General features: G+C 38.8%; 1 protein-coding gene across 12 annotated transcripts in view; it reads right to left on the bottom strand.

The window, feature by feature from the left end:
- The window catches only part of ANKRD44 (ankyrin repeat domain 44), a 311,506-nt gene that overhangs the window by 6,899 nt on the left and 290,243 nt on the right, over positions 1-14,364 (bottom strand). For all 12 annotated transcript variants that reach the window (XR_004382975.1, XM_032860168.1, XM_032860169.1 and 9 more), the window contains exons 22-26: positions 13,130-13,217; positions 5,631-5,714; positions 4,259-4,404; positions 3,745-3,827; positions 1,240-1,322 (exon numbers count right to left, since the gene is read on the bottom strand). Coding sequence is in view for 11 of the 12 variants with exons in the window: in XM_032860168.1 (XP_032716059.1) it covers positions 1,240-1,322; positions 3,745-3,827; positions 4,259-4,404; positions 5,631-5,714; positions 13,130-13,217 (484 nt within the window). In the remaining variant the exon portion in view is untranslated. The remainder of the gene's footprint in view (positions 1-1,239; positions 1,323-3,744; positions 3,828-4,258; positions 4,405-5,630; positions 5,715-13,129; positions 13,218-14,364) is intronic.

Genomic DNA, 14,364 nt, shown 5'->3' with positions numbered 1-14,364 from the left:
GTGTCATTGTGGGGAGCTGCATTGCAAAAAGGAAGAAAATGCTTAAGAAAATACTTAATAAATATAAATATATATAAGTATAAGATATATTTATATATAAATACAAAAATATAAAATAAATATAAAATATAAAAAATATATAAATATAAAACATATTTACATATAAATATAAAATAAATACTTAAGAAAATACGCCCATATTTTTACTTTTTTAAAATAAAAATATTTGTCAACCAGATCTTTTCCAGGTGTTAACATCCAACTCTTTTTCCATGTTGGCCCAGATTTCTCTGCAGATACGACAAATATTCCGGATCTCAAACGACCTCAATGACAGTAAACAGGAAGCCAGAAAAGGAACGTAAGCTCTAGCTTGCTTTCTAGAAGGTTCTTTACCCCTTCCTTTCTACCTCAGCATTTGAATCACTGTTTCACATGGTCCATCAAGATGACTGGTTTTAATATCACCCATATATATTTATCTTAATCCTCCCTTTTATTAATAAATGCACTAAATGATATTTTGTTGAATTTAGAATACCTTAAAGAATAATGTCAAACCCAGTATATTCATTTCTGCTATACAGTTCTTAAGAAACTTAATGGGAAAAAAAATCCCAATATTCCTTTGCCCTTAAATGCATAGGTAATTTCCTAAAATGGGAAATGAATCAGATTTAGGTCTTTCATGCTGAGGATTACACTGAATTATATTAAAATGTAACAAAGACAAACTGCTTAGAAACTCTTCAAATGTATTCTGGGAACATGATTTATAAAACTGTCATTTTCCAGTAAGAACACATAATGCTAATATATTATATTACAAAATTCCATGAAGGCATAACAAAATAAAGATTCTAACTAAAAATGTCTAGCTTGGTGTGCCTGGGTGACTCAGTGGGTTAAAGTCTCTGCCTTCAGCTCAGGTCATGATCCCAGGGTCCTGGGATCAAGCCCCGCATCGTGGCTTTCTGCTCAGCAGGGAGCCTGCTTCTTCCTCTCTCTCTGGCTGCCTCTCTGCCTACTTGTGATCTCTGTCAAATAAATAAATAAAATCTTAAAAAAAATGTCTAGCTTGGTCAGCATTTGTAGATATGTGACTATAAACTTCGTGAAGGAGAAGCCAGGTCTGTGTTTTTCACCACTGTATTCTCTGGTACACAGCATACTCTAAATATTTGTCAATTCAACGACTATGAATCTGGGTCCATATCAAACTTTAGAAGTCACACTTACGTCTGCAGTGCATTATTTTTTGCATTAATAAGGCTCTCGTCTTGTATCTTGTCAAGTATTAACAAGGCACATTTTTCATGACCCTAATGAAGAAAAAAAAAATGGTAAGAAACATGGGACAGAAACAGAGAAAAGCTCCTGAAAAATTACTTCATTGTGCTTTAAATTTAAAATGAACATCATTTGCCTAAAAACATTTTATAAGGCAACTTTCTGATTAATTCCTTTTTCTTCTAAAAAGCAAATGGTTAAAGGACCCTACACTCTCAAAGATTCTGGGTAAGGTCTTAGGACTTGAATAATGTAAACCTGATCTAAAATATTAATATTGTGGGGCGCCTGGGTGGCTCAGTTGGTTAAGCGGCTGCCTTCCACTCAGGGCATGATCCCAGAGTCCTGGGATCGAGGCCCACATAGGGCTTCCTGCTGGGCGGGAAGCCTGCTTCTCCCTCTCCCCCTCCCCCTGCTTGCGTTCCCTCTCTCACATTCTATCAGATAAATAAAATGAAATCTTTAAAAAAATATATATTAATATTTCAAAGATAACTGCAGCAGTAATGTTGAGAGAGCTGAGGCAGAAGCTAGCTCAGCAAAGCCAACTGGCAAACAGAGAGTAGAATTAGAAGCAGCCTTTTAAATCCATCGACACTACTTTTTAAACGTATGTCAAGTCCCATCTCCTTCCTCAAGCCTTCACTGACCACTTCAGGGACCCATCTACCCTTGAAATTTCTATGACGTCTGTTATCAGTATCACTTATCACTATGTACTGCCTCATGCTGGGAAGGGACTTTCAGGGAAGCTCCTTCTTTTCTTCCTCAATCAGGGCAAGATACCTGCTTGTATCTTAAAGGAGATGGTTGATAATTAAAAAAAAAAAAAAAATTAACTGGAAAGTCTAGAGACCCTTCCACGATTTCAGGTCTAGGCCCTCATTTCCTAAACCCTTGATCCTCAAAGTGTGGCCCACAGACCAGCAACCTGGGAGTCAGAAACGTTGAACCTCAGGCCCCACTCTAGACCTGCATTTTGACAAGAGCCTCTGGTGATTCATTTTGCATAATCAAGTTTGAAGAGCACTGAACGTCTCTTTCTGAAAACACTACACTTTGAAATAAACTTCATGAAATGGAGCCCTTTCTGGGGTTTCCACGGGCTTCCCAGAGCAAGAAGTGAGAAAGTACAACGGCTGAAAGGAACGGCCAAAGCATCCAGTACCACAGAGGACGCCTTTAACACCATTACCATGTTGAAGTCAACCACCACCACTGGTGTTAACTACAGTCACACACTATAATGCCTTATAAGGGAGCCCCAGAAACGCAATTTCAGAAATGTCCGTGGAGTTGTCATTCTCACGCGCTGCTGGTGGAGGGTAAATGGTTGTGATCTTATGAGAGTACATTTGGGCTGAAAAATCTTCACAGCTTTAGGCTCAATGGCTCAATGGCTCAATGGTTTTACATTTAGGAATCTATCTTAAAGGAACGAGTAAGAATTCTTTAAAAAAAAAATTCTCTACAATTAGCATCACCTATAGTAGCATAGGTTTGAAAACAAGCAAATGTCTAACCATTGAGGATGGTTGGAATAAAGGATGGCACATTCTTAAGGTAGAATACCATACATTTTCTAAAACGTGATACAATTTGATATCTAAAAGAAAGATATTCATGGGGTGTGTGGGGGACTCTTGTCGGTTAAGCATCGAACTCTTGATTTCAGCTCAGGTCATGATCTCATGGGCTTCAGCAGGGGGTCTGCTTCAAGATTCTCTCCCTTTGCCCTTCCCCCCACTCTCTCTGTCTCTCTAAAATAAATAAGTCTTTAAAAAAAAGATTCATAAGATACAATTCAGGAACAAAAAGGTTTTAAGGTTTTAAAACATGATCTCGCTTTTGTAAAATTGTGTATATTTATATACCATTTATCTTTTACAGAAGCAGGAATCTTGAGCTACATGTGAACACAATGCTGTTAAAAAAAAGAAAAACAAAAAACGCAAACACATTCCTTGCATTGAACTATGAACCAGGAAAAAAGGGCAAAGGGTAGAAATGCACACGAACGCACTTATTTGCCTCCAAGGAGAGTATTTTTGGGGCTGTGTTATAAATTACAATATCTTCAAAGGGAACAAAATGAAAACAAGTGGACCTGGTTGTATCTAAGAAGCCACATAACTAAGGTCCTAACCTGTGTTTAAACCCAAGTTGATGTGGTACTACACCCCCTAGAGACAGAGGGAGTGACAGCATCAGGAGACAGACTGCATAAGAATGGAGGTGGCCAATGCCCTGGAAAGCCTATCCTCGTCAACCCCTACGTGTGTCTGCCCTGTGGCTTCTTCCCCTCCTATTCTGCTGACAGCTGACAACACCCTGAGAAAATGCACTTCTTAATTAAGAGCCATGATACACACTTCTGAGATAGCATTTAAGTGGTTTAGCGGTATGAGTATGATTACAACAGGAAGTAACACTGTTTCAAATTCATTTACATACTTTGCTACTAGCCAAATGTAAGGGTGTGTTCAAGTCTTTATCCTTTACAGTCAGATCAGCCAGGGCACTGTTCACCAAAATATCTACAGAAAAAGCCAAAAGAGAGTTACTTAGGCGACATGCTAATTACAATAACACATTCAAATTAGTATGGACACATCATCATAGTTAATGTTTTTAAAGGAAAAATTTATCGCCCTACTGTTCTGTTGAAATCCAAGGTCTACAGACATCCATTGTAATCATCTTTGTAGCTTTGTTATTTCTAGGTAAAATAATTCTGGTGCTGTATTTGGTCTCTCAATGTTGAGATCTTTTATTGCTCAAAGACAAGGTCCACCAATCATCAAATAACAGGGGACTGAAGACAATTAGCAAGTAGAATCGAGTGGCTTAAATAAAACGTTGGCCTTTTTTACATGCATATACCAAGACACTAACTGATTTCTCCCTTTTACAAAGTTACTGCAGTTGGGTTGGGCATGAGCACGAAGCCCGCCAGCCGAGCACATACCCACAGCGCCCGCCTGCCCATTCTCGGCCGCCATCATCAGTGCTGTTTTCCCTGAATTGTCCGCTGCGTTCACTTCAGCATTGTGTCTCAGAAGAAGCTGCAAGCACTCCACGTGGTCAGCAAATGCCGCCGCATGCAAGGGTGTCCTAATGATGGAAAACAAATAGGATTCTAGCTTCCTTTAAACGTAACACTCTCTCTGTATATGCCTGAGAAACATGGGCACAGTGTCATCCCAGGGACTTAAAACTTCTCAGTTTACAGAAATAACAATTAGGCCTTCTCTAAAGTCCATTCTGGGTGGACACTGAACAGTCACCTATGTGAATGGCGCCCCCTAGATTTGGAGGGTGGCAGTGGTGGCCCTGATAATAAAATCAGCATCTTTACTGACCCTTTGATGTTGAGTTCCAATGACTTCTCATTTTTGATAAAGATACTTTCAGATTTGGAGTGCCTGGCTGGCTCAGTCAGTCGAGTACGTGACTCTTGAACTTGGGGTCGTGAGTTCGAGCCCCACACTGGGTGTAGAGATTACTTAAAAAGGATACTTTCAAAATTGAGCCTTAAATTTGCAGATAATTGGGTATTTAAATAATAAAAATGTCCCCATTATCTAATATGGAGAGTTGATTTTTCTAAGAGCACAAATTATATTATTTATCAAAATTAAAAATTAAATCTAAAACTTCATCTCCTAGACATTCTTGGTCATGTGAACAGACACATAAAATACTAGGTGTTTCATAGTAAAATATTAGAAACAGTAAAATATTAGAAACAACTAAATGTTCTCCAATAGAAGGCAGGCTGAGTAAACATCTGTCCATTCAATGAAGTAATATCCAGTTTTAAAAAGAATATGGTAAATCTACATATTCTGGTATGAAAATTCTCCAAGATACACTAAAAGCAGAGCACTGCAACAGAATTCTCCTATTTGCATATAAAGAACATGAGCATATATTTTCATATATGGTTGTAGCTATGTACAGAAAATATTGGAGAGAATATAAAAATTTTAAAAGAATAGTTTAAGGTAGTTTTCTAGATGGAAGAAAAGACTAAGAGTAATTTCTCCTAATTATATAGTCTTTATTATATTTAATTTTTAAAAGCTGTGCTTTTAGAAGTGCCTGGCTGGTTCACGAGGTAGAGCATGTGACTCTTGATCTCAGGGTTGTAAGTTTGAGCCCCATGTTGGGTATAGAGATTACGGAAACAAAATAATTTTAAAAAAAGATAAATAAAAACCATGCTTTTATGTTACTTTTTTCAATTAAAAAATAACAAGTGTTTGGCTACTTTGCAACCAGAAAGCAGAGACTAAGACTGATCACGACAGGAGACCTGCTGCCTTGGGATCACTTACCTGCCTTTGTCATCTCTGCAATTGACAATACCGGCATCTATGGCCCCAAGTAGCAATGATGCACAATTCTCATGATCGTTTATTCTAAAATGAAAATAGATTTTACATTAAAAAAATTCAACATTTAAAAAAAATTATATATCCCCTCCTACTCCATCATCCCGGGCACCGTATATTTAACAATCAGACACATTAAAAAATGTGTGGCGCAAATCTCTGTGCTTTCTGTTCTGTTCAAATAATTCAAGGAGACAATTTAGGTCCTACAGATAAGCTTCACTTAACACTTCCTGAGGCAGGCAGTCTCACTCTCGAGAGCCCATCTGAACCGTTTTAGTGACGAGGTGGGATTTGAAGTTGACTCCTCACAGCCTACAGGAGCGGACATCGAGACAAGGCACCTGCCAAACCCTCTGAGTCCACCGTTCTTCTTGCGGCCAAGGGCTAAGGGTGGGTCACTCTCGGATTTGAGGTCTGCCTCCTTGTGTCTAGGTCTCTAAGCCAAACAAATTTTATCCAAAACTTTTTAAGGGAAAGTTCCCAGAAAGAGTCTGTGATGCAGGAAAGGCTCTGGGACAGCAAGAGTGGGAATCCACAACAGTAGCAGACTACCAGGGACCTTTAGGTCAGCCCATAGCCTAAGCCACTGGGAGATTTGTGGAAATAAATGAAGACAAAACTGCAGACTGTTTTGACCCATAGCACATTAATGTCTATGTAGGGAAGAGCTGAACTCTTAAAAGCCATTAGGGTGTCCACTGTGGTAAAGAAAGCTTGTGAAGAGTAAACGATCTATAGTTAATGAGAACCTTAGAAGGCAAAGCCACAAAATGGATGGGCGTGGGTTGAGCACTTAAAAGCCGTTAGAGTGCTCGCCACATAAGTCTAAGACTCCCACCACAGGATAAGTCAATTATGGAACAGGTTATATTGACAGTGGGTCACTCGCCAACCTCAAGAAAACTTCCATGCAACAAAGTACACTGAATCCCAACACCACCCAGATCCCAAACCCGGTGGCACATCTCTTTCAGGTATTAATTTAGCTCCAAGAGACTCAAGGATTCGCTAAAAAAACGAGATCCTCGAGTTTCAGAGAACAGAGCATTCTGCCTCCCAGAACACTTGCTTATTTTATGTCCACAAACCGTGGCTGCCATAGATATCTACAAAAATGGCAAAATCTTACTTAGACAATCCAGAACTACAATGACCAGCATGGGGAATATTCCCGTTAGATAATATCTTGCATTTAAGAACTACACTTGAAAGCAAGGGTTCCCAAATCTACAAACAGAATGGGATACGTATTATAGCTGATATGCAGAAGCTTCCAAAAAGCTTCACTGAAAGATCCACTGCCAAGGCTAATGAAAAACTAAAGACGCAAGAGGTACCTAAAACAAAGAGTGTAAGACTGAAATGACTCCTGCTGCTGCCCTCTATCCTTCTTTACCTCAGTGCTCACAGTCTATGAATTCTCTATCTGAATTTCCACTGCGAAGGGGCGACAGGGTCAGAAACAAGTCTTTGCAAAGTTAGTGGCTTTATTGCTGCAACTGCTCCAAGGCCAGAAACCCCAAACCACACCTGGGCTTCCCTCATTGCGCCATCATCAGAACACTGACTCAGAAACTGGTGTCTTGTTTGCAACCCATCAGGACACTGGAAGAAAGACTGTCCTAGAAGGTTTTGTGCAAATCCTCTGATAGCGGCTCAAATGCCCCCACATATACCCTCAAAGGAGGGCCCTTGTAAGGACCCCTTCTGGTGTTGATGAGACGCCAAACAATTCTCCGATCAACTGCTACCAGTTATTCTAACAACTAAGGGGAAGTAAAATTAAAATTAATAGAAAAATCTTGCCAAATTCTGGTAGATGCCAGGACAATACTCTCTACTTTAAACGCCACTGACTCCAGAGCCTGCACATGAGACCTGGGAAAACCAGCAGGGTTAGGCAAATGGTGAGAATTCTCACCAGATTCTCTCTGGCGGCTGGTCAAGGAGGAAGGTATAATTTCATGTTGTCCCTTCTTTTCCAAATTCAGACTCTTGTTTATTTGGTTTTGAGAGAGCCATTGGTTACTGATCCTTTTCTCTCCCAGGGACTGCTATGGCCTTGTTTGTCCTAAATCCTTCTTTCTTTTGACTTTCTTGGGGAGGTATCTCCGGATCTTGGGAAAGTAGTATCTTTTGCACCATCTTTGAGGGGATCTTGCATTCATGGGTTGTTCAGTAATGCCAGGAAGAGTTATTGTTCATCCTGGCTAAAACCGGGCAAGACACTGAAAGGCTTTTTTTTTTTCTTCTTTTTTTAAAGTAGCTTTACAGTTGGTCAGAAGTTGGCCAAATAGGCAGCTGGTATTCAGAGTCTAATTGTGACTTTCTTTAGGCCTTCTCCGTAAGCTAAAATGAAGCTATGTATGGGGTGAGGGGTAGGGACTGGGGGGCATTCCAAAGACAAACAGCTCTAAATCTAGAACAAAGGAATCGTTTGATTTCTACCTCAGTTGAAGGAAGACCTTCTCCTTGATACAAAGAAGAAAATTAAAGAGAATGTAGTTGGATGAACAGGTCAGGCCCCCTTTCTTTGAGGAATTAAAATCAACTCTCTTTGCCTTACAAATTGAGTTTTTAAAGAACAGAAAACGCTTGCTTATCCTTTTTTCCAATCCTCAAAACTCTCTTACTCATCTCAAATGGCTTATAGGTCAGAAGATCCCTCTTGGAGGATTTTGCTTTCTTTCCCTGTGCCTTTGAGCTCTACCTGGTCTTCGCCAGGAACTCGTATCCAGGCCCTCTCTTTGAAATGCACACTTCAGGGAGATAACTGCTATCAGAAAAAAGAAGGAAAAAAATAAAGGGTATTTGGAAACTAGGGAAATAAAAAATCTTAAGTCTTGATGGGCACTGGGTGATGTATGGAATTGTTGATCGCTATATTGCACACATGAAATGAATATAACACTGTATGTTAACTAACTGGCATATGAATAAAAACTTAAGGGCACCTGGCTGGCTCAGTCAGTAGAGCATGCCACTCTTGATCTCAGGGTCTTGAGTTCAAGCCCCACACTAGGCACAGAATTTACTTTAAATAAAAACTTAAAAAAAAAAAAAACCAAAAAACCCAACACTATATATTAACTATACTGGAATTTAAAAAAAAATTTAAAATCTCAAGTTTTCTCAATATTAGTAGAAAGTTTAAGCCATCTGAGCAGATAACCTTAACCTATTCCATTTTCTAGAAACACAATTTGGATCTGTGTTTTTGTTCTGTTTTTTAAATAAACTAGTTAAGTTTTGCATTATCATACCTGCTTAAAGCCTAAAATTTAAAAACAAAAGTTATATAAGGCTGATGATTCACAGACCTATACCCCTGAAACAAACAATATATGTGAATAAAAAAAGGAAAAAAGAAAAAAGTTATTAAGATTTCTGTTCGTGTCCATCTATACGTGTATGTATGTCTATGTATGTACATTACGTTGTTTTCTATCTCCAGAGGTTTTGTCAAAATTAAGTCGGAAAGAGCTCTATTTAATTGGCTTAAAGAACATTAAGCACGTGGGGTGCCTGTCAGTTAAGCGGCTGACTCTTGGTTTCGGCTCAGGTCATGATCTCAGGGTTGTGAGACTGAGCCCCTGTGTGGGGCTCCACTGGGTATGGGGCTTACTTAAGATTCTCTCTCTCCCTCTCCCTGTGCCCCCCAATAAATAAAAATAAAATAAGATAATAATAAAAAGAGGACTTACATAAATCATATATATTTTCAGAAATATAGAAACTGAGTTTCTATGTTTGAGTTAAATGTTTTTCAGGTTCAAATGATCTGGGTTAATCTTTGGTAAACAAGGACTAGTTCTAGGTTAGTTGGTTTAATTAAAACAGGCATGTATTCGGAGTTATTAGAACTTATAATGCAGAAATAAAACTTTTATTCTACCTAGGTTTACTAAAGGTCAAATAAGCTCATGTTATCACTGTTACAGAATTTGTCAATCAGAAAGATAATTTAAAATGATGGTTAGCTGTTTAATATCTCAGAGTTTTCATGAGTGATCTAAACATAATCATTAAGAACAAGTAAATTAAATAGATATAAGTAAGGTAAAGATTTATAAGTAAACTTTTGACAACAATTATGCTTTATGGAATGTATACTTAAAAATAGTTTCCAAAATGTTTTTGGTAATGGGAAACCTCAGTTAAACTGAGCTACTTTAAATGATGCATATTCATTGACTCCTGGATCATTTCCAATTAATATAAAACTCTGAAACATTATCACCAAACATAGATTTATCCACTTTTGGCTTCCTTTGACAGAGGAACTATAGATATTTGGCTCCATTAGTAAACATGTTTTGTACCACATTGAAATATGTATCATGAAGAGGAATGTACTCACAGGAATTAGGAAGTTTATTTATGAGTTTGCCAATCCATAGAATGCTAATGGAACTGACAATCCACTAGTGCTTACCTCTTAGTTTTCACTAGTCATTAAGGATTCTAGGGGTTAAAAATTTTAATCAATTAAAACTATTTAGAAACAATAAGGGTGAAAGAAAATAATTTTAAGAAAAATAGATAATAAAAGTAGAATATATTTTTTTTTGGATAAGGAAAGGTATGAAAGACATGGTTGTTGTTTATTTATTTATTTATTTTGGTAAGAAAAGAGAGAAAGTAATTTTGTCTTAAAGTAAAATGACTATTTGTTGTTTTTTTCTGGAATGAGAGAGGGAAAACTTAGGACAAAATCTGAATGGATATAAAAGCTCTATGGAATGGATGTAAAACTCTGTGGAAAAGGAATCTTGGAAAAGGAATTCTCTGTGGTCAAGCTGGCTAAGATTGGAATGGATTTACTTAAGTTTAAAAAAATGAGTTTTAATATCAAAAGTACACTAGTGCAAAATTAGAATTTGGTTTTCTCTTTGTTAAAGGAACAAAGGGTTTTTTTTTCCCCCTTAGATTATTGATCTGCTCTTAATAAGAAAATGTAAGTAAAGTTTTTTTGTTGTTTTTTTAACCTCTTTTTAAAAAAAAAAATTTTTTTTTAATTAATTTATGTGACAGATTGAGATCACAAGTAGGCAGCCAGGAAGAGAGAGAGAGGAGGAAGCAGGCTCCCCGCTGAGCAGAGAGCCCCATGCGGGACTCAATCCCAGGACCCCGGGATCATGACCTGAGCCAAAGGCAGAGGCTTTAACCCACTGAGCCACCCAGGTGCCCCTTTTATTAACCTCTTAAGTAACCCTCCTGAAAAGCAGAGATTCTGTGTCTTACCAAAATAATTCACTGTGCTTTAGGCTATCTTGATCAATCTTTAATTTATTTTTATAAATTATTTTTATTTTTTATTTATAGTTTATATTTATTTTTATATTATAAATAAAAATATTTATATATTTATTTATATTTTATTTATAAATTTTTAATTTATCCTTAATTACTTAAGAAAACCCAGTCTTCTTGGGGTGCCTGGGTGGCTCAGTGGGTTAAAGTCTCTGCCTTCGGCTCAGGTCATGATCTCAGGGTCCTGGGATCGAGTCCCGCATCGGGCTCTCTGCTCAGCGGGGAGCCTGCTTCCCTCTCTCTCTCTCTCTCTGCCTGCCTCTCTGCCTACCTGTGATCTCTGTCTGTCAAATAAATAAATGAAATCTTAAAAAAAAAAAAAAAAAGAAAGAAATCCCAGTCTTCTTAACACTAGAAGAGGTATGGAGGTTTTTGGTTTGTTTTTGAGCCACTCCCTAACTTTCTCTATTTATCTTTAACGTCCGTAGCTGTATCACTTTGGTGGAATGGTTAACTAAGCACTGTTGCACAGTGACCTGTGATCCTATTTGACTAAGTATTTTAAAATCTTTTGATATTTTTGACAAGTAAATAAATGCATAAGTTGATCAACAGGACAACCGGCTTCAAGAAGTGTCCCCTCTCTGGGATTATTTTTAACTTCTGCAATTCTAGTTGGTTTGGTTCATGGGGACCCTGGGTCAGGCATGCCCTGCAAACATGAGGAATACTTTTACTATTAATAATTATCTTTCTGGTCTGTTCTCTCAAGGGTTCTGGATGAGTGGATGCAGCCATAAGCCAGGTAGCATACGGTCTCCCTCCAACTCGAATGAAAACCCGACATCGTCTCCCACGAACTAGACACTGAGACCCAAAGAGACAACGGTAGCTGAGCATAACTTGCAACATCACCTTTGCCCAAACCTCTTGGTTGACCAGAGGTTGATCAAAGTGGGGAGGAAGAACTGCCAACTGATCCCACATGAACCTACTCAGTAGGCCGGGCACCACTGATCCTGGGAAACAACATCAGCAAAAACCCCCTTACCTTTCAGGTTTCATGTTCTTGTAAATGTTCCATCTTCCCAGAGGTCAGACCATCTAGTTAACTCATGAATAATTACCAAGTGATATGGGTGATGGCCCCATTCCTCCAAGACCTCAAATAAGGCCAGAGATGTAACCCCAGTAATCAGGTATTTCTACTCCTTCTCTTCCCTGTTTCCTGTTATTTTGTGGAAACTTCCGGTTTTCTGCCTCACTCGCAGTTCTCTGATCTCTTGCAAGTGGAAACTGTCTGCTTCATGAAGTGTAAAATAAAGTCTGTATCACTTGAAATGTCTTCTTTAATCTTCCGAATAGTTCTAACGGCACACGTACTGGAACCCCAGCATTTCTTCAGAACCCCTACACCCAGGAAGGAGTTTACCACACACCACTTATGCAAGGGATCATGTTAGATTTTTGGGGGTACCAAAGTGACAAAGACATGGTTCCTTCGGGTTTAAAATCACCCCTACCCTTTATTCCTTACTTTCTTGATTCATCCGCTTTATGCCTGCAGTATCTTTCAATCAACTGCTCAGCGGCATGTGAAGCCCGCAGACCATGCAAAGACGAAGCAGGCCCCAGGAAACCACGTTCCCCCAGGCCTACCATGGAAGTCTGCCCTGAAGTCACTGTACACACTAAACGATGGTTCATACCATGAGATGGCAGCAAAAAGTGCATTTATCAAAAAAAGAACTTATAACGCAGGAAGAATGGAGAATTACAATATACAAAAAGTCTTCCTGGCATAAAATGTCTTCTAATCATCCATAGGTATATTGCTGTTAACCCCAACTTGTGTTTAGAATTTGGTACACAAATGTGTGTCACCTCTGGAGAGCTCCCCACCTGGGGCGCAATGTGCCTCTTAGTCACCCAGAACCCTTCATGTAGTTTCTCTCAGGTGACATGTGACCCACCTGGGAACCTGGGCGCTCCACAAAAAGCTCCTGGAAAATCATTAACGCTCAGGACCACACTTTGCTATCAGACCCATTTGCCTTTAGCAGCAAAGTGGAATATATTGGTCTTACCTATAGCCTAAAAGCCTGTCCCTCCCCAGAGAAGCAACCTCTCTGTATATAGTTAAAAGGATTAAAGCAACACCATCAAGTCCCATCATTTCTACTTACATTGCACAGTGCAGTGGAGTGAAGGGATTACCGATAAATTTGCGAAAACATTTTTGCTCCAGAAGTACCTCTATACAGTTTTCATTACCTGCAAGGAATCAACAGAATTTAGAGAGCTTCCAAGAAAGAAATTTTGTTCAACACAGTCTATTTTTGTTGCTGTCGTTAAGTCCTGAATTCTGGCTTATAATTTCCCTGAATTGGCTGAACAGGCATTCTCCGCGGAATGAACAAAATGCCACAATGTCATTAACCATGCTCACAGGTGTTCGGAGACATAATGAAACGGGGAAGGCCATATGTTCTAGAGGAGAGAAAGAGATAAAGAAGGGACCTCATTTGCAAGTAGAATAGATTCGACGTCATTCTCAGCTCTCAAGAGAGAGATGCCTGACATAGGTACGCCTCAGTTTGCCCATGTTTACAACAGGAAATTCTCCTTTCGCCCACATGAATGGGTTCACTTACAATTCTGCAACCTAATTCAGGAAAGAAGATGTGATTGAGAGAAATCGGTATTTGAGGCAAGGCTGGTGAAAGGGCTTTGACTATAAAATACGATGGAAGGGTTTAAAATGGCACCAAGACCAGTTCCTGGCAAACAGAATGCACCCAATAAGTATTTTCTTAATAAGTAGAGTAATGAATGTGAGGGATTATTTTCAACAAAATGACAATAGCTTCTAAATCAACTGATTTTGAGTTGAGTAAGACCCCAGTTCTGTCCGCTTACTTGTTACATGACTTAGGCAACCCACTTGGATCTGTAAGTCTCAGTTTCTCATGTCACAGGATGATGGAGTTTTTGGTTGATAAAAGACCTAACTGTGGTTTGTGAGACAATGTGCCTTGAGCAAGAGGAGCAAGAAGGCGATGCTGTTTGGCTTTGGAATACAGATTATTGTCCTGAACCTCTTCTTGGCTGAATTTAGCGCTAAATTAGAGTTCACTTATGATCTATCCCAGAATTATGTAGATTGGATAATTTTAAGTGTTAAAATACAAGTCACACCTTTCTTGAACCTGTAGAGAAGAAAGCTGAAACTGCTTTTAGGATGGAGAGGCATATGAAGTAATGAATATAAAATCCTCTAACTTGATTCAAGTTACACTGTTTAGCTTTCCAACTACATCCAACCCTCACTCAAATAGTCCCAAACACTTCATCCCCTCTAGGAGTATGAATCCCCCACAAAGGACCTCTCTTAGGGCAGCATCTAAACCTACCATTCCTT

Source organism: Lontra canadensis, unplaced genomic scaffold, assembly GCF_010015895.1.
Source record: "Lontra canadensis isolate GAN:19392208 unplaced genomic scaffold, GSC_riverotter_1.0 scaffold18, whole genome shotgun sequence".
NCBI classification, from domain to species: Eukaryota; Metazoa; Chordata; class Mammalia; order Carnivora; family Mustelidae; genus Lontra; species Lontra canadensis.
Note: the sequence above shows the minus strand (reverse complement) of the source record. Positions and strands in the feature narration are given on the sequence as shown.